The 22,311-nt window shown below is 36.3% G+C and overlaps 2 protein-coding genes across 6 annotated transcripts; one reads left to right on the forward strand and one right to left on the reverse strand.

Annotated features, from left to right (window-relative positions):
* Nucleotides 1–205: 205 nt before the first annotated feature.
* Nucleotides 206–8,010, reverse strand: gcm2 (glial cells missing transcription factor 2; the record flags this gene model as incomplete). 2 transcript variants are annotated; one of them, XM_081352272.1, is made up of 7 exons in its annotated part: nucleotides 206–1,445; nucleotides 3,065–3,190; nucleotides 3,702–3,814; nucleotides 4,401–4,653; nucleotides 4,892–4,971; nucleotides 5,090–5,213; nucleotides 7,847–8,010. In XM_081352272.1, the coding sequence occupies 5 exons, from the start codon at nucleotides 4,931–4,933 to the stop codon at nucleotides 546–548; spliced, it is 1,434 nt and encodes a 477-aa protein (XP_081208398.1). The 2 variants fall into 2 exon arrangements, with proteins under 2 accessions (XP_081208398.1, XP_081208397.1); XM_081352271.1 differs by lacking the exons at nucleotides 5,090–5,213; nucleotides 7,847–8,010 and having other exon boundaries at nucleotides 546–1,445; nucleotides 4,892–4,987.
* An 11-nt stretch (nucleotides 8,011–8,021) lies between these two features.
* Nucleotides 8,022–22,308, forward strand: sycp2l (synaptonemal complex protein 2-like). 4 transcript variants are annotated; one of them, XM_081352274.1, is made up of 33 exons: nucleotides 8,023–8,085; nucleotides 8,303–8,422; nucleotides 8,539–8,655; nucleotides 8,741–8,842; nucleotides 9,039–9,063; nucleotides 9,159–9,244; nucleotides 9,326–9,414; nucleotides 10,544–10,578; nucleotides 10,679–10,821; nucleotides 10,923–10,975; nucleotides 11,120–11,165; nucleotides 11,274–11,366; nucleotides 11,448–11,508; nucleotides 11,696–11,859; nucleotides 13,547–13,586; nucleotides 13,686–13,728; nucleotides 13,876–13,909; nucleotides 14,028–14,071; nucleotides 14,189–14,246; nucleotides 17,323–17,372; nucleotides 17,514–17,559; nucleotides 17,805–17,907; nucleotides 18,017–18,063; nucleotides 18,165–18,282; nucleotides 18,353–18,420; nucleotides 18,491–18,551; nucleotides 18,679–18,771; nucleotides 19,737–19,846; nucleotides 20,619–20,713; nucleotides 20,917–21,016; nucleotides 21,709–21,767; nucleotides 21,860–21,941; nucleotides 22,113–22,264. In XM_081352274.1, the coding sequence occupies exons 1-33, from the start codon at nucleotides 8,080–8,082 to the stop codon at nucleotides 22,179–22,181; spliced, it is 2,460 nt and encodes an 819-aa protein (XP_081208400.1). In that variant the 5' UTR covers nucleotides 8,023–8,079; the 3' UTR covers nucleotides 22,182–22,264. The 4 variants fall into 4 exon arrangements, with proteins under 4 accessions (XP_081208402.1, XP_081208400.1, XP_081208401.1 ...); XM_081352276.1 differs by lacking the exon at nucleotides 8,303–8,422 and having other exon boundaries at nucleotides 8,022–8,085; nucleotides 22,113–22,266; XM_081352275.1 differs by lacking the exons at nucleotides 14,028–14,071; nucleotides 14,189–14,246 and having other exon boundaries at nucleotides 22,113–22,308.
* The last annotated feature ends 3 nt before the right edge of the window (nucleotides 22,309–22,311 follow it).

Consider the following 22,311-nt stretch of genomic DNA (forward strand, 5'->3'; position numbering starts at 1 on the left):
TTTGAGAAGTGGCCTCTGAGTCAAAGCCAAAAAGCTATTCGAATTTTTCTGTTTTTCTGAATTTTCCCAAATGAGTATTATGATTTTATTATGATTCTTTAAGTCTCCTTGTAACAAGAAAAAGTGATTAGTGTCTTTCTCCTGTTGTAGATGACACTATATCTGTTCTAGAATAAGTATCACACTGTGATGCCCTCAATTTGTTAAAGAGACAGCTTTAATGAACATCAAGAAACAAATTCAAAAATTCCTACCTAAATTCTCATTTGACACATGGTTCTTTATTTCTTTTGAGGACAACAGCTAATAACCGATCATGGCTTTAAAACACATTACTTGAATATATGGAAATGTACTCAACACTGATGTCAGTGTATTAAATCAATATGGGTCAAAAACACAAAAATCCACCAGTTATCTACAATCACTTTACAACTAAAGACATTTAAACAGCTCAAATACTGAATATAAATAACAACACATTTCCATATACTTGCTCTGATTTTCTGGGGGGTTTTGCACCCTGTCTGTTTTTCTGCAGTCCTTCAGAATTCCCCACTGTCGTATCTGAAAGGATGCGACATTCTTTCAGGGTAACTGTTTGAGCTGTAGCTACTGTAGCGATAGCCCTCAAAGTTTTCAGACCTCTCAATTTTAGCTGGGAGCGTGTCCTGGTACGACAGAGCAGATTTGATCACTCCCGAATCCTCTGGAATCTTCAGATCCGAGTAAGAGTTGGGAGAGGAGTCTTCCAAGATTGAGTTACAGTTAGACAGGCCTTTCACATCATAGATGTTCTCTCCATACTTGACAACAGATGGCTTGGGGCATGGCTGGTAGGACACTTTTGTGGTTGTGGTTATTATGGTCTGCAGTGCTGCTGGGGTAGCAGGGGCAGGTCCTGTGTACCTACATGGGTAGTCACTGTTGTAGTAGTGGTGGTTGGCGTTGGTTGGCAGTTGAGTGTAGTCTCCTCTCTCCCCATAGGCACCTTTACTAAGAATTTGCTTCCAGCCATGATGCTTTCCTGTAGTTTCTGCGTAGCTTCGCTCATGGCTGCCTAAAGGACTCGTGCCATGAGACACCCCACTCAGGCTAGGCATGGACTTATTAGGATCTGTCTCAGTTTGTGGGCTAGAAGGATCCTTATAAAGTGTTGTTGGATAAGGCCCTGAGCCAAGGTATCCTGGGACTGCAAAGTCATACCCACAAGGAGGGCGAGTCATATACAGACGGTGGTTGGCAGGTTTCTGCAGTGAGCTCGGTGCATCCGCCATGGCTGCTGTTGTGTCATAAGGGAACTTGTAGGACTCTGGATTCTGGAACGAAGGATAGTGTTGGGTCTGTATTGGGAAATTGGACTCTGCAATGATGCTGAAGCGCTCCGGACCCTCCATGGTGAGCTGGTGAATATTTGGGTAGGCCATGTCGTGGTAACGTCCAGGCTGGTGACAGAAAATCAAATTTAAGTTTTCTGCAATTGGCCCTTCACATGGAGATCTTCCAGAAAGAGTTTAACATCTCTATGCACCATAACCCCTAAAATTATAATTTACACTCTAAAAAATAATGTATTAACAGAACAGTTTGGATCAAATCTCTCAAAAAAAGTTATGACAACTTAGAGTGAAATTACATTCAACCAACAAGCTACATTGAGTAGATTTGTAGCATAAACACAAATTTTAAAGTTGATTACTCAAAAAAATTAAATCGCGCCAAATACTTGAGTTTTAGTTATTTAATCTTATCTATTTAAGTTCAAATCCACAGCTAAAATAGCACAAGCTAAATGTTGCCTTAACATGTATATTTAATGAGCAAGTAAACATATTACTTGTCACTAGCATTCATTGCTTATAGAGTCAATGTAGTGTTTACCTTGTATGTAATGTTAAGAGTTTCCAGTAACTCTTTTAAATGTCAAACATAACAGCATTAAACACTAACAGGTCTTTACTTTAACTTAAAAAAATAAAGTAATAATAAATAAAATAACACTTAATTTCAACATTTATTCTACTATCCAGTCCTATGCAAAGCATGCTGGGAACAGGAAATCAGAAAAATAAAGTTCTTAAGTTATCAAAACAATTTCATGAGGTCAGTAAGTTGTAATGACTGAATGATTTAAAAAAAAAAAAATGAACACAGAAATTTGAGTTTCATTTATACACAATATAAAATTATGTCAACAGAACTTAATAAAATAATGTTTGTAACTTAAAAGTTTTAATTAAAACAATAAATTTGAATTTTTAACTTGCAACCATGCATTTATTTAAGTTGTGGTAACAGGTCCCCTGAATTCATTTTTAGTAAGCAGCACATTTATTAGATAGCTTCTGTATACAAAAATGTAGAGGTTTCTGACCTTCATTATTCTTACATATTTTTTTCTTATATTTTCAAATTCTTATAGTAGAAACTTATAGAAAAAAAACCCTATCAATAAGTATTCTATTGCATTCATGATGCCCTGTAACAACCCTTCTAATATGTTGTAACATCTCATGAATAATCGTAACAAATAATCGTGTGGTTATAACTTAGCTATAATGTATTATAAGTAAGCTCACTGGTAACCCTCTTACAGTTGAAACAATGCAATATGGTTTTGTTGATATTACAATAAAAATGTTCAAAGCAAATGTGTTATATAACTCATCCATGATATCACATGGCTGTTCAAAGAAAACTTAATTTATGTTACTCAAAGCAGATAACGTCCACTTATAAATTCTATGACCATATTTTAAAGCCTTTTGGATGTTTACAAGATTTTGCATTAGTCACATTACAGTAAAAACAACAATAATAAGATATAGTATGATACTGTGCACTGCGTATCTCAATGTCAATATATGAGACATAATGCATTATATGGCAAATAATGCATAAATGGCAACTATAATCCATTGCATCTTGCAATACAACTAATTACACTGCAACTAATAATACTGTGTTTATCTATAAGTATATTTTCAGTCTTAACCTATACCTGGAATTATGTGTGTTTGGGATTAACTTTAAGTGTCACAGATTTTTTGAATATGTGTATTACCTCTGGCTCCACCAGTCTTCTTTTCTGTGAAAAGTGAGGTGAAGACATCCTTCTCTTCACTGCACTTCTTCTTGCCTCTGTTTCCGACTTACTCTCTGGTCTGGGGTGGTCATGTACTCCTTTAGCCTTAAAACAGACATAGAGGGAATTGAACTTCTCAAAATAATATTCATAAATCATATCTATTTTAATCCTTAACTATATTTAAATATAATACACAATTCTGTTGAACAGTGACATCAATGAATTCAATTAAAGCTGATGATTGTCATTTGAAAGTATTTATAATAATTTGTAAACAGTAAAATGAGTTGTTTACTTATATTACCTTATTTCTACCTGATCTGATTCTTCAAAAAACTTTTGTTGGTATACTGTAAATATTCAAGTTTATTCAGCAATTATATATTTTGACTTTGCAATAAGTTAAATTGGATGTCATTTCTACAATTTCATTTGCAAATTTAACAATCATTTTGTTAAAAAATTGTATTGTCTCTTTTAAGCATTTAAAGTTATCACTGGCATATGTTTCCCAAATACACCAAACCAATATCTACACTATAATAATAATAATAATAATAATAATAATAATAATAATAATAATAATAATAAATGTCTTCACAGTCAAACTCACCTGGAAAAAAATGGCTTTCCCATCTACTCTCCAAAAATTAGTTACTGGATAGCCACTGTGACCTCGGCACGGAATCAACTCGAGAGCTGAGTTACAGTTCAGACAAAGCTTTTCTGCAAAGGCACATTACGAATACATAGTTTTACTGAGACTTTTACAAAATGACCAACAACCCATTTTAATTAGCTATTTTGAAGAAATTCTCATGTGTAGCTTTATCTATTGGACATGATTCATAAGTCAGCGTAAACAAGAGGTTCTTTGACTCAGCCAAAGAGTCAAGGTGATGAGTGAGAGAACAGGGTAATTCAGCATGAAATGTGAGTTTAATGAAGTGCAAGTAAGGTCTATTAACAGAGGTCACTGCGCTAAAGGCTACACTACTAAATAAATGTTCCTAAAAAAGTTCATAGCCTAATGCCATAAGAGAATTTTTTTTAGTAAAAGTTGTTAGTCTGTTTCAATAAAACCATATACCAAAAACCTAGAAAAAAAAGAAAGAAAAAAAAACTAAAAATTAGATAAGAATGCGATCATTTGCTGTTCAGATATTTCAAAGGTATTTTGAACTACGCGCTACAACAAGCCTGTTTTGTAAAATATGTCTGTTCTTTCTTATCAGATTCGTTCCTGACACGATTAACTCGTTTGGTAGATGCTGCTTGTTCGTGGGGGGGGGGGGGGTGTTCATGAACATACTCTGCTGTTTCTGCCGTGCTTTGTCACAGATGGCCGGTCTCAGCTGAAGTTTGGACCCGTCTGGAAGAGAGCAGTTTCGTGAACACACCACCACACCAAGACAGGACTTCTTCAGGATCTGACAGTTATGATTGTTAGTGTTCCTCATGGCCCATCCGCTCAGGTGTCTTTGCGCGTTCTTGTCTTCACTGCTGTAGATATAACGCACATATCCATCTGTCCACTCCTGGAACGCATCATACTGTTTCGTCTCCTGGAAAAAATAACAATAAATCATCAACAAAGGCCTATTCATATTTAGTTAGCGAGAGGGCATTTAATGTATTTTCCGAGTAGGACTATTGGACCGACACAGAAGCTAGGCAATCAATATTTCCTTTTGTAGGGTACTTAAACATTGAGATAAAAAAAAGAAAGAAAATGTAGGCTATTCCAAAAGAAATGGTAAAATTCCGCCCTGCCAACAAATAAATAAAATGTAAAAAATTTACCTGTGGAAGCTTGGGGTCGTTTATATCCCAAGTCAACTTCATCCCGAATGAACACACGCAATCTGAGCTGTCAAACTGATCTGAGGATTTGGACATGATGTGAGTCAACTCCGGATCATATCAACCATAAGGATCAAAAACCAGCTTCAAGACAAAATTCAGCTCGGAGTTTAGATCAGTTTACAAAATGGATCATACATCACGTCCTTTAGACCTTTACTTCCAGAAAGCGTCTTTATTTTCTCCTGTAAAATCCACGTTTATGTGAGTCCGTCCAGGTGCACTTCACATAGGTAATGGTCTCAGGTAAATGCTGCTGTGTCTATGTAAAGAAGGAGGCTGGGCTTACACACAGAGAGACACACACTCACTGCCTCAGATACTGCGTGCTTTCACTTTACATGATCCGTGCGTTTCACCTCCACTAACGAGTCATTTCTCAACAAGACTAAACGAAAGCTCAATATGTGACTACAGGGGAGAAATAGCACAGCTTGTGATAAATAAAATTTCCTTACACATCCAGATTTTATCTCTGCGTTTACAGTTAAAATGGGAAAATTACAGTCTCTTTTAAACGTGAACCCGACGGTGTGGTATTTCACGCGTAGTCAGCGAAATTTATGCAAGCGACGTTCACTGGGACTGATCCGAGGCTGATGGTCACAGAACAGGACTGGTCCAGTTGGTGAGGTAATGTGATCTACTGCAGGTCATTAGCTGTTGTGTGTAAACGAAAAGCCGCACTGCTGACACAACACGGACCGGTCGTTAACACAACAAACACAACGCAGCTCATAAACACGCACCTTTTCTATGTATCCATTGGCGATCACTGATGTCATTGAAATATAAGTGATTTTCAGGTGATACATAACTCGGGACACGAACTTTAAATGAATGCAGCTGCCTTTTTTCTGTTAGTAAATAATAATAATAATAATAATAATAAATTAGCCTAGTTAATCAGACTTAATTCTTGTAATGATTCTTGTAAATGATTCTTGTAATTAAGTAGCCTAATCTGTCACTCCTCTAGGCACATCAATAATCTCTTTTTAAATATTCCAAAATATATAATTGAACTGTAAAATATTATCACATTCAACTCGCATCTTGAATAGCAAGTGAGTCTTCTGCCAAAACACATATCTGACGGCTAATAATGGCATACAAGAAAGAAACCATTGGCTATATTTATTGTAGTTAAACTTTTTCCACTCCATGGGCCAAATGTAGGCTAACCGTCCTTCTTTAATGGTTGTGCTTTTGAAATAGCCTAGAATGTATTAACAGTGCAAGTGTACGTGTATGTACACTTGCACGTGTATGTAGCCTACACTACTCAACCGGCATGTTATTTTTCCGTTTAAATCGTCATTTTGTAGAGAATAAGGTTATGGGCTATTACAAATTGTCCTAATTCTTCACCAACAAGAATTAGGTTTTCTTAAGGTAATTATAATAGTCATTAATTCATCCATAATAATAACGAAGCATGCTGTTTTAAATTCAATTTCGCCAAAACATTAACTGGAAACTCATCACTCACGTGCAAGTAGCCTACCCATTACGCATTCGTGATTGCACGTATATATATGAAGAGTTCAGATGCAAAAACCTCTAAGTGCCGTCTAAAATTTTCTTCTAGAATGATCATTTTTATCCAGCTCGTATATTTAAGTTAAGTAATTTCACTTAAATCGCAATGAAAATTACCTATTAATTGTCATTTAAGTGAAATTACTGAACTTAAATATACGAGCTTGATAAAAATGATCATTCTAGAAGAAAATTTCAGATGGCACTTAAAGGCTTTTGCATCTGAACTCTTCATTATATATATATATATATATATATATATATATATATATATATATATATATATATATATATATAACATCTCTATAAAAATATTGCAGCCTATCTTTTGCTTATTCTTAATTATTGCTTTGTTAATTCGGTCTTGCATTACTATTTTGTCATTCTTAGGAGAACAGCGCAACAGTATGCTTATCATATCATTGCTGTTTTATTGATTCTTTTGTCATCACTGGCAGCAAAATAAATAAATAAATATATTTAAAACAGCTTATATGATCTATCTATATATCTATCTATCTATCTATCTATCTATTACATTTAAAAATGCAGAATGCTTTTTGTGAGTTGTGTTTAGGTAACGTAAAAACGTGTGTGTGTGTGTGTGTGTCATACATTTTCATATGAAGAGAAATAGTATAGTAAATCAACATTGGTAATTCTTTAACATGTTACATTTTACCCTTAAGCTTCATAATTTGATCTTAATTTCATGTTATGATATAACTCGATGCCAAGTCGGCGTTATAGCCTTATAGCCTATACGTCTACAAGTCCATATACAAAGTGCAAATGACAGGAATTCACGGATCCTTTGGTGAAGACGTGGCTAATGAATATTATTACGTTACCGTGAAGTTGGCTTATGATTTTCCAACGCTATCATTTCACTAAACTAAGATTCGTTAATATTAGACCTACATAAATCATATCACTGTATGTAAAAAAAAAGAAAGAAAAAAAACGGGAATAAAAATAAATCTAATCAGAACTGTTAATGATAAATAAATAAATAAATAAATAAATAAATAAATAAATAAATAAACTGTCAGTGTCCTAATGCATGCAGAGAAATGCAGGCAGTTGTTAGTGAAGCGCCCCTCGCTGTCTGTCACAAATGATTTTATACTCGCAATAGTCGTATAACCTAATAGGCCTACATGCAAAAGTAGCCTATACTTGTGTAGTTCTGCAGGTTGGCACACAAAATTTAAACATCTAACGTTTAAATTTTCGCTGACATATAAATTACAGGTACATTATTAGTGATCTATTTATAAAAACGTTATGTAAAAACTACATAGTTACGTTTTCACAGATCCAGCAATGTTACTTAATATTCATAAGGCAAACCTATAGACACGTCGAAAAGACTGCCCCCAGCCCCCACGCTCCAATGTTTTAACGCACAAACATTATCTGTAGAGTGTTTCAGTAAATATCAATAGCCTACTGTCAAAAATAAATAGTTGGTAACTGAGAGTTCACGCCTGCTGAGTTTATAAATCATCCATAGAGCCTAATTAAAAGCCACGTGTGTTTAATTAGACAGTCTACAGTCCGAGGAGCTCGCCTGCCTGTGCATCATGAGTGTGAGTCTATTTTTTAAAATATAGGCTATATCCTCTTTAGAACTGCACATACTAATAAAATAACGATTGATTATGTAAGCCTATTATTAGTAGCTATATGTACTCCTCTAATTTTACTTTTATTTGAAGCACAATCAATTAACCCTATTGAGTTTGTTATTGTTGTTTTTAGTAGCCTATGCCATACATTCATCCAGTGCTTCTCTTAATTGTACAGTTTACGAGTAGATTCCATGATGCCTTTGTCCAAAATAACGTTAGCATGGCTATTATGATACTTATTGAAGAAAAATCTTCCGTATCCTTGACCGATCGACTGGACGAAGTTGTTATCAAGGCAGGTTTTGAATTAGCTTTTTCTGAGTTTTCAAATCTGTTTTGCTATTTTGTAAGATTCTCCACTGCAAAAGTGGACCTTTCTTATCGATGTAAATTATTATTACTCTTCTTTAGGAGCTGCATAAAAACGAACATAAGAATGTTTCTTTAATATTACAAGCAATTGAACATCTGATCAGTAAGGATAAGGACAGCATCCAGAAACTTGTTCATCACGGCTTGGTTGTGAAGATAAGCATTTATTTAATTCAGATTAACGTTAAACCTACTGGTCAGTAGCCCATGATCATTTATCATCATCTGCTCGCTTTTTTACATGTTGAATTGGTTTGAGATGGCGTCAGAGTATATTAAAGAACAGCACAAACCATCCAGGGAAGCCATGAAACTCATAGAAGTTTTCTACGAGGTTGCAATGGTAATGCATTTTCTGTCTCTAACTCCGCGTTATTCTATTTTAATATAATTTATTTATTTAATATATTTTAAATCATCCAGACTATACACTAATTTTAAAGAATAAATAAATAAATATAATTTATAATTTGTATTATAAATTATTTTTTATTATAATATATTCTATATATTTTTTTTATTTATTTATTTTTATACAGAGTCTGTGTCAGATCACCTTTGCAGGTGACCCATTCAAATATTTAATATCCTATTATTATTTTTGTTGTTGTGCTAATTGTAATAATAATACTATTCAATTAATTTGGTGTTGTTGGAAGGCAGCAGTAAGATCCTGGATATATTTCTTCTGCGGTTTGGAGCTGTAGTTTTGGATTATGAAGTGCCTTTCTGTCTGCGTCTAGAGGTAATTGTCATGACGCAATTGCAAATAATGACTGGCTAAAACATTTATACTGTAAAATAATTTGACATTATTTTTACTCAGGCCATCAGAACCATCAACTCTATGTTGGACAGCAGTCCCAAAGACACAAGGAAGAAACTCTGCCAGTCAGATGACCATACTGGGCTCTTGTAAGTCGTCAACCAGCACGCATTGCCATTAAATGAGAGTATGGTTGTTGTTACACACTCACTTAAAGGGTTAGTTCACCCAAAAATGAAAATTATGTCATTAATGACTCACCCTCATGTCGTTCCAAGCCCGTAAGACCTCCGTTCATCTTCGGAACACAGTTTAAGATATTTTAGATTTAGTCCGAGAGCTTTCTGTTCCTCCATTGAAAGTCAATGGACGGCATACTGTCCATGTCCAGAAAGGCAGTACAGACATCATCAAAGTAGTCCATGTGACATCAGTGGCTCAATCTTAAGTTTATCAAGCGATGAGAATACTTTTTGTGCGCAAAAAGTAAACAAAAATAACGACTTTATTCCATTATTCATTTCCTTCTCTCTAGGCCTCGAGTGAGTTCGCGTAGTGTTTTTGCGTAGTGCGTCTGTGTTGTACGTCACACGCATCACACATGACCAGCGTCGGCCAATAGTGAGCCTACGTGTGACGTACAACATAGACGCGCTGCGCAAAAACACTACGTGAACTCACTCGAGGCGTAGAGAGAAGGAAATGAATAGTGGAATAAAGTCGTTATTTTTGTTTACTTTTTGCGTACAAAAAGTATTCTCGTCGCTTTATAAACTTAAGGTTGAGCCACTGATGTCACATGGACTACTTTGATGATGTCTTTATTGCCTTTCTGGACATGGACAGTATGCCGTCCATTGACTTTCAATAGAGGAACAGAAAGCTCTCGGACTAAATCTAAAATATCTTAAACTGTGTTCCGAAGGTGAACGGAGGTCTTACGGGTTTGGAACGACATGAGGGTGAGTCATTAATGACATCATTTTCATTTTTGGGTGAACTAACCCTTTAAACTTCAAACGAGCCACGCTCCCATCCAGTTACAAGCAAACTGAGAGCACTCGGGACAGGTTCTCTAGAATACAAATAGTTCTAGTTATTGTTCTAATTTCTACATAGCATCATTTTAAAATAAAATAATGACGTTGGAGAGCTCATGTAACTCATATCTGCATGTTGAAAGGCTGCGCTCTAGTGGACAACAAATTGCTCGACACTACAACAACACAAAAAATGAGCTAATTTCTTTGCAAACACTTACCTTGTCATCACTTACAGAGAAGACTTGGCAAAAGCGCTGACAGACATTGGTGGTAAGTCATCAATTTGGTAAACAAACAAAAAAACAAAAAACAAATTATGGAATTTGAGCACTTGTAATGTTCACACTGCATTATCTATTGTTGTCACCAGATTATGAAATGCAGGTGGCCATCTCTGAAGCACTCTGCAGGATGACACCAAGGAAACTAAGAGAAGACTTTGCTGGCAAATGGTTCCATTTCAGAAGCTTTGCTTCAGCTTTTACTTCAATTCGTGACAAAGATTTTGAAACTGTATGTTTAGGCACTTATTTTTTTACTGCTCAAAGTACTAGAATCACTAAGCACAGTATGTTGCAGGTATCAATGTTCTTCCTTTTGTCTTTTATTTAAAGGACTGCAGGACATTTCTGAATGAACTTAATAGTTATTTTGGGAACTCAAGAAGGTATATTTGAAAGTTTGTGGTGGTGTTGTTTTTTATTTTATTTTTTATTTATTTATTTTTTATTTTTTATTATGTTGGCTTTATCCAGTCACCTGTATCCGTAAAGTTTTGACATGTTTTCATGATCCTGTTGCTCTGTCTTAGAGTCTTCTCATTCCCTTGTATTCAGGCATTTCTTGATTCAGCTGAGGTAAGCATGAATTGTTTCCCTTTTACTTTCAGAAGTTACATATATCTCACATTTTCTCCCACCACCCAGTATTTGAATGAGTTTTTTTATTATTATTTTTATTTTTAGCTCTTCAAGCCTGAAGATGAGTTTCTGAAAGAGTTTTGGGTGGATTTCAACATTGGAACATCCACTATTAGTTTCTTTGTAAATGACCCACAGGTGTGTCCAAAATATGCTTTAGTGCAGAAAGGTTTTTAATAAATCAGGAGTGCAACTAAACTGAGCTTTCATTTGTGGCAGAACACACTGTGGGAGCTAATTCACTTGCCTAAAGATGTTGTCAGCACGTATGAACTTCAAGGTGGGTTTAATAACAACCACAAGCTTTTCTTATATTCATAAAATTATCATGGCTTTCTTTATTAAAACTAAACACAAACCTGAAGAAGACTAATGTGGTTGGAATTGCTTTTAAATCCCACAAATATTTGGGGCTCAGATCATTAATCCTTTGTCTTAAAATTACTTTTTCTCTCTTACTGCTTTAGAGTGTGATGATCAGAAGATATTGGCTGTTCACATGAGCTCCCCAATCTCTCATGGAGAGATCACTGGCAAAATGGTCAAAATCATCTTTAGTTCAGAGCACAACATCCAAACAGCCCTGACAAGAGTGTTTGCAGAGAAGCCACAGCCTGCCTCAGCCTCAAAGGTACTGGCATATTATACATGCGTTGTCGGGATAACTCCGGTTCACGTGGCTATGCGGAAACGATAAAAATTCTGTATTATACATTTTAAGGCCAGAAAATTAGTTTGTTGAGGGTTGGTTTGTAGGGAAGGACTACACACCTGCGCACATATATTCAAATGTGCATACCTATAGACTGAACTCGTAATACGCATGTGCACGCCATCAGCATTCTCACAGGTTCTTCTCACGTTTTTAAAGTTTGCGTAGAGAGAACTTATTTTTCTGTTAAAACAGTGTCATCTTAGCAGCCCCTTAGTTAATAACTAATGATCGTTGCGACCAGTGACGTGCGGTCTGGGTAGGCAAACTAGGCACTGCCTACCCTGCCAAAATTCAAAAATAAAATTGTTTATTAAATAATAAACTTGTATTTGTATTTTTACTGTTTATTCTTGTGATTTATATATGCAATATGTGTGTTATGATGACAAATGTAGCAGTTACGCATAATCAAATAAAAAACAAATCGTAGAATAAGCAGTGCTTTTACTGTCCATTCATTGCAGACGGCAAGCGAAAAACCCATGTTGCGCATGCGCACTTCGATCCTGTATTCTTTAACATGTACGTAAAAAAGCACAACTCTGCTGTGCCTTTGGACGTAAATATGGTATGCCCGTAACATCTCCGTAACATATCAGACATGGACCAATTAAAATCGAGATATTACTGGACATTTGCGCAGCTAACGTCATTAACGTTACACCACAGCTAGCCTACATGCCTAATCCCCGCGCCAAATTCAAAGCCAAAATGACAGCACCGGAGTTAAAAGGCCGTCATCACAGAGTTTAATGTTTTAAATTGAGAACCAGAGACTTTGCAAACTGAAGGCCCGTAAAGACGAGTTTTACAAAGCTGTGATCGACGTCTTCACGAGGAAAGGGCGGCGGATGAATTTTATGTAGGCTACAAATAATCTACCGATTGGTGAGTCAAAAACTATTTTGGGCTTAATATTGAATTGATAAATATGGTTGAATTAATGCAAGCCATTTGCCTTCATATTCAATTGAGCAGTGTGTGATTTTACTTTTACTTTTGGCCGTTGTGCAACAATAAGGATTAATAATGGTTGCATTCTAATGCTGGAGTGGACATAAACTACTGTTACCGGTGTGTGCCTGTGTGCTGCGCTTGTGTGTGTGTGACGTGCGTGTATGTGTGTGTGTGTGTGTGTGTGTGTGTGTGTGTGTGAGACGTGTGTGTGTGTGACAGAGAGAGAGAGAGATACATCCTGATTTGTACATTTCTTGATATGCCGCGCTTGTGTGTAACGTTTACTGTTATTATGTATTATTAGCCTAAACAATAAATCAGGTAATCTGGCTTTCATAACTCAGTGCCTAGCCTCTTTAAGACATCACCGCACGTCACTGGTTGCGACGGAAGTGAATCAATCAAAACTAAATTTAGCTGGACAATAACTTTATTCTAGAGCTGCTATAAAGCCAAAACAATCTCTGTTACTATATTTCCTATTATCACAGTAAAGCCACTTTGGAACAATCTACATTGTTAAAAGCGCTACATAAATGAAGATGACTTGACTTGACTTGACATTACTGTTTTCAAAGAGTCATAGTCAAATGGGTAAATATGCTTCACACATAAACCAGGTTATAAATGTATGTTTATTTTTTAGGACACTCTGCAATCAGGGGATGCCGTGACCACGATAGAAGGCACAATGCATCTTACACTCTCAACAGATACAGCCGTATAGTGTTAAAGATCATTTACATTGTTCCAGATTTATAAATATGAAATATCATCCTGTACAGGACCCCAGCGTGAAAAAACAGTGAAGCTGCAAAAAAATTCCAGGCATGTTTTTCTAACTATTTATGTAAAGCCCTGTGTTTGCATTGAGAGAGCAGAAGGCATCTTGATTTCTGCAATTGATTTTCATTAGACAAATTAGTATCTGATTTCAGAGTAAGTCGGTCTCATGAAGATATTTTTCTTCCCTAGCCCACCTGCTGGAGAAACTAAAGGCATCCATCAGGTAACTATATAATTCAGACAGCTAAAATTAAGGTAGTCACATATGTGAATGATTGTATGGGCACCCAGTTTCACCAAAACGGTTTTTTTTTTTTTTTTTTTTTTTTTTTTTTATTAAGCTTTCCCTTCTTTTGAGTGGAACAAGCAGATACTTAATATCAAAGTAAGCCTGTTTATTCCTGGATACAGTAAATGCACTCTCTGGTAGAGAGAACAGTGGTTTTACTTTGTTTTTTTTGTTTGTTTGTTTTTTGTTTTGTTTTTTCTTTGGTGAGAGAAGAGTCAAAGGAACCCCAGGCCAAGACATCTTTCACTTTAAGGATCATTCAGATACAGAGGTGTGTGTGTGTGTGTGTGTGTGTGTATTCTCGTTTGACCTACATTATGAGGACCCAAAGTCTTGTATTGTGGTGTGTGTTCAGGTTTCAGGCCATGCCGTTTACATTGAGGACATGCCGATTCCCTCATAATTCAAAATCGCTAAATAAACATCCTAAACATTTTTTTTTTTATTAAAAATTGTAAAATGCAGAACGTTTTTTTACATTTCATAATGAACTCAGACAAACTCAACTCAGACAAACTCAGCGCAGACTCATTTTTCATCAGTTCTTTTTTGTGAACTGGAATGTACAAAGAATTGTGGGTGATTGAAGGATGCAAAGGATGCACTTGATGCATCCTTCAAAATCAGCTGAATGAAGGACGTGGTAACGAAAGCTGCCTTCCATAGATTAAAATTTAGACAGCCTTTGACAGTGCTTAATGACATGTCAGGCTAGACATGCAGCCTTATAGGGCATTGCCTTCTGTTTGAGAAGCACCCATATATGTCTGAAGACCTAGATTAACTGGTGCAGGATAGTGGCCCTCCAGGAGCAGGTTTGAACACCCCTTCTTTACGTCTATGGAATGTCCTCCTAATGATAGGTGTACCAAAATGTACAGCCATGTCCAAAAGTATTGGTAGCGACAAATCTTGTTTTGTAAAGTTTTCTGATTCAGTTGTTGTGGTGTTGATTCACATTGTCTCTATTTTATAGTGATCAGATACATTATAAATTATAGTAAAAAGCTTCATTGGCAAAAAAAAAAAAAAAAAAAAAATGGCACAGAATGACCAGTTATCATCTTTTCTCTAATCATATCATCAGCACATGGGAAAAGTGTGAACAAGTACTAGTCAGGTGAAATCACTATCATTCTGATTGGATTATAAGAGCAGACCAATTGCTAAAAAATGTGTGTTCTTGTGTTAGCAATGGTTACCTCCAAAGAAATGTGTGCAGCATCATCAATTTTGCATCAAAATGGCCTCACATGCAAGGAATTTGCTGCAAAGAATATTGCACCTAAAAGAACCATTTATCGAATCAAGAAATTCAAGGAGAGAGGTTCAATTGCAGTGAAGAAGGCTTCAGGACGTCCCAGAGTGTCCAGTTAGCGCCAAGACTTTCTCCTCCTGATAAGTCCGCTATTGAATTGTGTGACCACTAGTGTAGAGCTTGCTTAATATTGGCACTAGGTGGGTGTTGGTTCATCTGCACGCACAGTGAGGCAAAGAATTTTGGACATTGGCCTGGTGTCAATGTACAGCAAAGAAGTCACTTCTCTCCAAGAAAAACTTTAAGGACAGACTGAAATTCTGCAGGAAGTACAATGACTGGACAACAGAAGACTGGTGCAAAGTTATTTTCTCTGATGAAGCCCCCTTATGACTGTTTGCTGGCAATCCGCCTACACTGTACACCATTGAGGCAATAGTGCTATAGAGGCAATAGAGCCTTGGGTGTTAAACCTTTTCTTCATAAATGCAATAAATATTTAGATTTATAGATTTTTAATCTACAATAGAATGCCAAAAATAAATCTTTAATAAATAAATAATGTCCGATTACCTGTGGCAGTTGTTTTCACGAGATCACACTTACAAATGATTGAATGGAGTAAAAAAAAACGTAACAAGCGTATTTGGCATGCTGTCCAAGGGAATCCAAGGGAATCGAGGGCTCTGAGCTTGGAAATTAGCCCAAACCCACAGTTCTCCCCCGTATCCTCAGTCTCGGCTGGAGGGAGGGATGCAGAAAACTGTCGAGGTAACTAGGTGAGTCTGCTCTCGGTTATGTGTATATATATACCTCCTCTCAAGCTGATTAGATAGACTGTTTGAACGTGCTCCTCCTGAACTTTGATTATAAAACATAATTTGCCGCTCTTGAGATGCAGACATGTAAATGACTGACAATTAGCTGAACATATACTGGTTTAATTAGTGACACTTTCAAAACCTTTATTTGAATATGGCGACACATTTATTTTTAAACATTTTGTTGGAATTTTACAATATTTCTATGATAAAATCACTGACAGAGACCTCTCCCCCTTCAGCCAATCACTGTATGCATAGTTAGTGTTGACATCATCCATAGCAATGAGGTCAACCCCGCCCTTACCTCTTAGCTTAAGACTTCTCTCTATTCCTTAGTAAAAGTTGGTCTCAGCAGCTTTGTGAATAGGTTTTAAGAGAACTCTTAACTAAGAACTTTTATTGCCATTTAGGAGAACTCTTAGTGATATATAAAATGTTTTGTGAATACGGCCCCTGATCGCCATCAGTCAGGATTTGGCCCAGAAACTATTAACCAGCATGCCAAGGAAAATTGCAGAGGTTATGAAGAAGGGTCAACACAGTAAATACTGACTCTTTGCATATTTAAGGTTTTTGCCAACAAAAGCCTTTAAAACTTTAAAACATGAAAAAATAATCCACAAATACTGAAGCCGCAAATTTTGCAAAACACAAAATACGTTTGGCTATATGGCTGTAATGTGTTTTTGTTCTGGTACTTTACTAATGTGCTGATGGACTTCTGGGTCTGTTCTCTAGAGTTGTTATGCTTTGTTTCACATTGAGCAGTTGTTGTTACAATGTGCTCTTTGTGACAATAAAAAATACCGGAATAATGTCTAAGGGCCACGTGATGAAGAATGGATGTAGTTTTCTGGCATATGAGTAGGTGTGTATATGGCTGCCCCAGGTGATCCTTGAGGTGTCTCAATGTCTGAGTGACACTTTTGACACAGAACGATCAGGGAAGTCACATGACAAGAAGCCAAAGACTATAACGTTCATGACTGCTTTATGGAGGTACCAGGTCAGTGGAGTGCAGTCACACATATAAGATCCTACTGTCCAGTTTTTGACTTAATATTAATTTCTTGACCAAATTTGGGCTTCTTGGGTCAGTTTGTTCATTTTATTGTTTATCTTGATCTGGCCAGTGCCATGTCTATAAACTGCCACTCAAATGACTCTTGAAAATGAAAATATTTAATATTATTTTCTACCAAAATGGATTCATTTTCTAAATATTAAAATGTAAGATTAGTTGAGATTTTGGCCTTTCTGTTTAGGTTGAACGTGCCAAGACTGTATTGTTCTGTCAGACACCATCTTCTAATGGGTAAGTGACATCTCTGTATGGTCTGATGATGCTTGTCTAATATTGAAATCAGCAGATGAAATGCAGCAGTGTTACTCTGTCAAAATGTACTGTTGAACATTTGCCATAGTCTCACAAAAAACATGCTTCTTTCTTCATCAGGTCTACAAAGTCCCTCCCTGACACTCTTGGTAGAACTCCTGTGAAGGTTAGCCAGAATGTGTAAAGGCCCCATTATTTGTGTAAATTGGTAATTTTATACATGTTAGACATTGGTGCATTTAAGAATGTCTTAGTTTGACTAATCTAGCTTTCTAATAAACCTGAATAATATAAACTGAATATTGTTGGCTCTGTGACACAGTTATGCCCCCTCTGTTGGGAGCAGCTTTGGACAAAAGTGTCTACAAAATCTATAAATCTATAAATTAAATGTAAATTGGTTGATTGCAGAAGAAAATAAGGTTGATGCATTCAGATGAAGGGTTTCTCCGCAAGGACACTCCACATGCTGACTACAGCAGGCGAAAGCCCAGGCCTAAGGGAAAACTCAGAGGTATCTTTCCTCATCCCTCAGGACTAGGCTACATCACTTTATAAATCCTTCAGATAGGCTGCAACCTAATTTTTTTTTTTTTTTTTTTTTTTTTTTAACTCTTGCATAGTTCTTCCTCTTTCCTCACCCAGCAGTAATGAGGAGGAATTCTCCAAGGTAGAATGTCATTTTTCAGAAGATTTGCGGTATAAACAAAATAGCCACAATTATGCAGGGCATAAAAATGTAGGTCTTTTTAATGATTTTCTTATTTCTAGTATTCAACACCCAAACAAAGACTTCAAGTGCCAAGTGAAGACGGGCAGTCTCAAGTCAATCTAGGGAGATCACTGAACAAAGAATTGTCATTACTTAAAGAGACCACTGCTGATTCAGGTCAGTATGATTGCATTAGAAGATAGCTTATTCTGATCTAAATGTCCTGACATTGTGGTTTCTTTTCAAGGTTTTCAAAACAAGACTGTTTTTGAAACCAGTTTACAAGCAGATGAACTTAATAATCTTATTGAAGAGGTACAACTTGATTTCAGTACGTTGAGCTTTTAATGCATATTTATCTTTAACTAAGTAAATACTGTCTTAGGAGCACTATTTGGATAAAGAAACGCCACTTCCCATAAGAACTGAAGCACTTGAATCATCAGGTGAGTACCTAACCCCCCACACTCAGACACACTTTTTGACATAAGATGTCCAAAAATAAAATCCCTAAAAAGACTTCAGAAATCAGTAACAATTTTAATGGTAATAGAGTAAACATGTGCCACACAGAGCTGTACATGAAAGGGGACAAGCAGCTGCCCAGACAACCAACATTCCAACCTAGAAGACTTTTTGTGTCTAGCCCACTAGAGGATGCTGCAGGTAAATGAGTTCAGTCTTGAACATCTTACAGAGGAACAGTTACATTTATGCTGAACCCACATTATGAATATCTTGACCCTTGAGCTTTCCAACACATATGAGAGTACTGAGTCTAGTCAAATTCTTGAGTTTTTTATTTTTTTTCTTAAAAACTAGACTTTTACATTTTATGAAAAGTATGGTGGTGCTGAAGAGTAGTACCTCAGGAAGCTGCACATGATATCATTCATGTCACACATTTAGTTATGCATTTAGCAGACATTTATCCAAATCAACTTACACTGCATTCATGGTATACATTTGATCAGGTCATGCATTCCCCTTGGGTTCAAACCCATGACATTGGCATTGTTAGCTCAAGAGCTACGGGAATACTGCACATACAGTGCAGGATGAGATGCACATACTGTAAAAGTTGGTAACAATTTATTTTGATAGTTCACTTTTTTTACTGCATGTCAACTACCAGTCATTAGAGCATTAGAAGACTGTTTGCTTAAAATCTGCTAACACTATTCTGATGTCTGTCCCAACAGACATTGTACTGACCATAAGCAGCTTTGCTAATACTGTATTAAAAGTTGACATTTAATAACTTATTACTTAGTAGCCATTCTACTAACTATATCAAAATAATACTACCTAAAGCGTTCAGGGTTTATTCCAATCACTAGTGATGCTTAACTTAATCTGTAAATATTTTGATACAGTGGCTTGTTGTTGTTTTTTTGGCTCATTTACACTCTAGTGTTTGCTCTGGTTTTTCTGTTTGAAAGGATGAAAAGCAGCTATTGTGTGCTGCTGCTCACTGCCAAACAAAGAGAGTGACCTGAATGCCAAATGTACACTATATTGTGTGTGTGTGTGTGTGTGTGTGTGTGTGTGTGTGTGTGTGTGTGTGTGTGTGTGTGTGTGTGTGTGTGTGTGTGTGTGTGTGTGTGTGTGTGTGTGTGTGTGTGTGATAGAGCGAATAACTGAAGTGTTGATGGAAGATGAGGAGTCAGAGGAAGAGTTGGGTGCAGGTGTCAGAGCTGCATTTAATGGCTTTAAGACTCAGTTGAGAGCACACTTTTCTGTAAGTACAAAAACTCCATTCTTTCTACTTCCAACTACTTTGTTAGCATTGGTAAAGAATTAAATTTTTTTCAAAAGTTAGAATTGGCAAAGGTTCTTTTTTTTTTTCATTTAAAAGGAGATATTTAGCAGATAAAGCTGAGCGGTAAATTGGTGCAGTCAAACTTCCAAAACATAAGAGAAGGCCAATATGACGCGATTTCACAGCATATTCTTGGATCAACATCTTTGTTGATCCTGGAACAACATTACAATCTACCAATCAGACTTGAGGGACAAGTTTACTACTTATGTCAAGCATAGGCTTATAATCAGGGTGGTGCTTCTACATCAGGGTAATTCACTGATCATTTTCCTCTGATTTTAGGGATAAGTTATGGGTGGGGGTAGGGATAGGATTAAGACTACATTTTTGGACAGGAATGTTGTTCCAGGATCAACAAAATGTTGATCCAGGAATATGTCTTATTTGACAAAATCAGTGACCTATGTGCGATATTTCAAGTCTTCTGAAGCCGATAGCTTCAGTTCACTTCATATTCAACTTTGGTTATGACTTGATCAATCACCGATAAATACCGTTCATAAATGTCATTTTATGGCTTAATTTCAACATTTATGCTTTTTTTGTCATATTTGGATCTTGTCAATACATTTTGTTTAATGAAATAAGCCATACAGGTATATGCATGTACAGGTACAACATGAGAGACATTTGGTGTGAACTACCCCCTGACTTTAGTCGGCAGGAAATTATTTTCTTTGTGATCCAGAGCAGGTATAAGAAGATTGAAGCCAGATCACTGCAATCTTTAATGGACTGTCAGAGAAATGTGACCTCTCTCTTGGGAACTGTACACAATCAAAGGTACAGAGCACAAAACACAGCATTAGAATTCAGTAGGTTATTTGTCCTTTTCTGTCCATAAACCATGTAAATGTATAAATAATCTTAAATAGTCTAGAAATATAATCACCAGTTAAGCTGACTAAAATAACACTGCTCACTTTTAATCTAATTGGTTATTATAGCTGAGGTACAGAAAATGAACCATGCTGCTCTGCTTGTAGGTTGGTGCATCTGGAGCAGTTCCAGGACTTGGTGGTGCAGCAGTTGGAATGTTTGGAGAAGGACTGTCTGTCTCTCAAAACCATCGAGAAGGAGACTGTGGTCTGTCTCAATTTCTCAATGCAATGGGCACATTTTCATATTAAGTAGATTGTCTTCAAAGGCAAACTGAAATGTTTATAAATTTAGCAAAAAAAGAAACATCCTCCCAGTTTCAACTTCCCAGCAAATTTATTGACCTGTAAATATTTGTATGAACATAAAAAGATTCAACAACAGAGACACAAACTAAAAAAGATTCAACAACAGAGACACAAACTAAACAAGTTTCACAGACACTTGACAAACTGAAATGGAATAATGAGTTACACCACTCCTCGACTTGCAAGTTCTCGAACATGTCTGGGGGGTCATATGGTTACATCTGGTTTGGCCTCATTCCTCCCTACAGCAGGACTATGCCATTTTCACGCAGGTGAAACCCTGGGCATCCTTTTCTTCAACTTCTAATTGTCTTCTGCCTGTACACGGTTAATGTCTTGAGGATTGTTCCACAGGTGCATATGCAGTAAATGTCTGTTTCATTGAACAAGCATGAAAAATATTGTTCAAACCCTTTCCAATAAAGATCTGTAAAGCTTATTTGGATTTTACAAAATTCTTTAAAATACAGTATCCTGAAAAAGGGATGTTTCTTTTCTGCTCAGTTTATAATCTCCTAAACAAAGCATATTTAATAGCAGAAGTCTGTTGATGAAGTGCTGTTCTGTCATATGCTTTTTTTCATGTCTTAGAATTTCTGGCAGTCAGAATCTGACACAGTTCGGGCATTTTGTGATGAACAGCAGAAGAGGTAGAAAAGTATACGCCTGGTTTATTATGTGTGCTTGGCACGATGAACATGCTGTTTTTGTCTGTAACCCCCCTTCTGATCCCCTGTGGCAGGTTGGATTCTCTCCTAATCCCTCATGTGGGTACAGAAGCATCATTTAGTCAGTCAGCGAGAAGAGAGGCCAAAATTACTGTGGTAAGTGGTTTGTTCATTATAGCTTTTGTTTGCCAGCAATATGTATAGACTTTTTACAGGGCAAGAATATCTAACTTATATTTATAATGTTAGCATGTACAATTAATAAATTAACATGCAATTAACTACTACTCAGACACCATAAGTCATTTGAATTTTCATCTTCTCCAGCCAGCCTCTCCTCGAGGACAATCATCCATGGTTGCCCTATCAGAGACCCCCACTGCAGATCCCTCATAGGACTTTACACTAATGTTTTTTCTTTCATATGCCTTTTTTGTCTGTCTGAATTGTCTACTCCTAATTAAAACAATTGAATTGTCACTGTAAGTTTAATATATAATATTTAATATAACAAACATCACACAAC

The sequence above is a fragment of the Scardinius erythrophthalmus genome (genome assembly GCF_964197995.2).
Source record: "Scardinius erythrophthalmus genome assembly, chromosome: 22".
NCBI lineage: Eukaryota > Metazoa > Chordata > Actinopteri > Cypriniformes > Leuciscidae > Scardinius > Scardinius erythrophthalmus.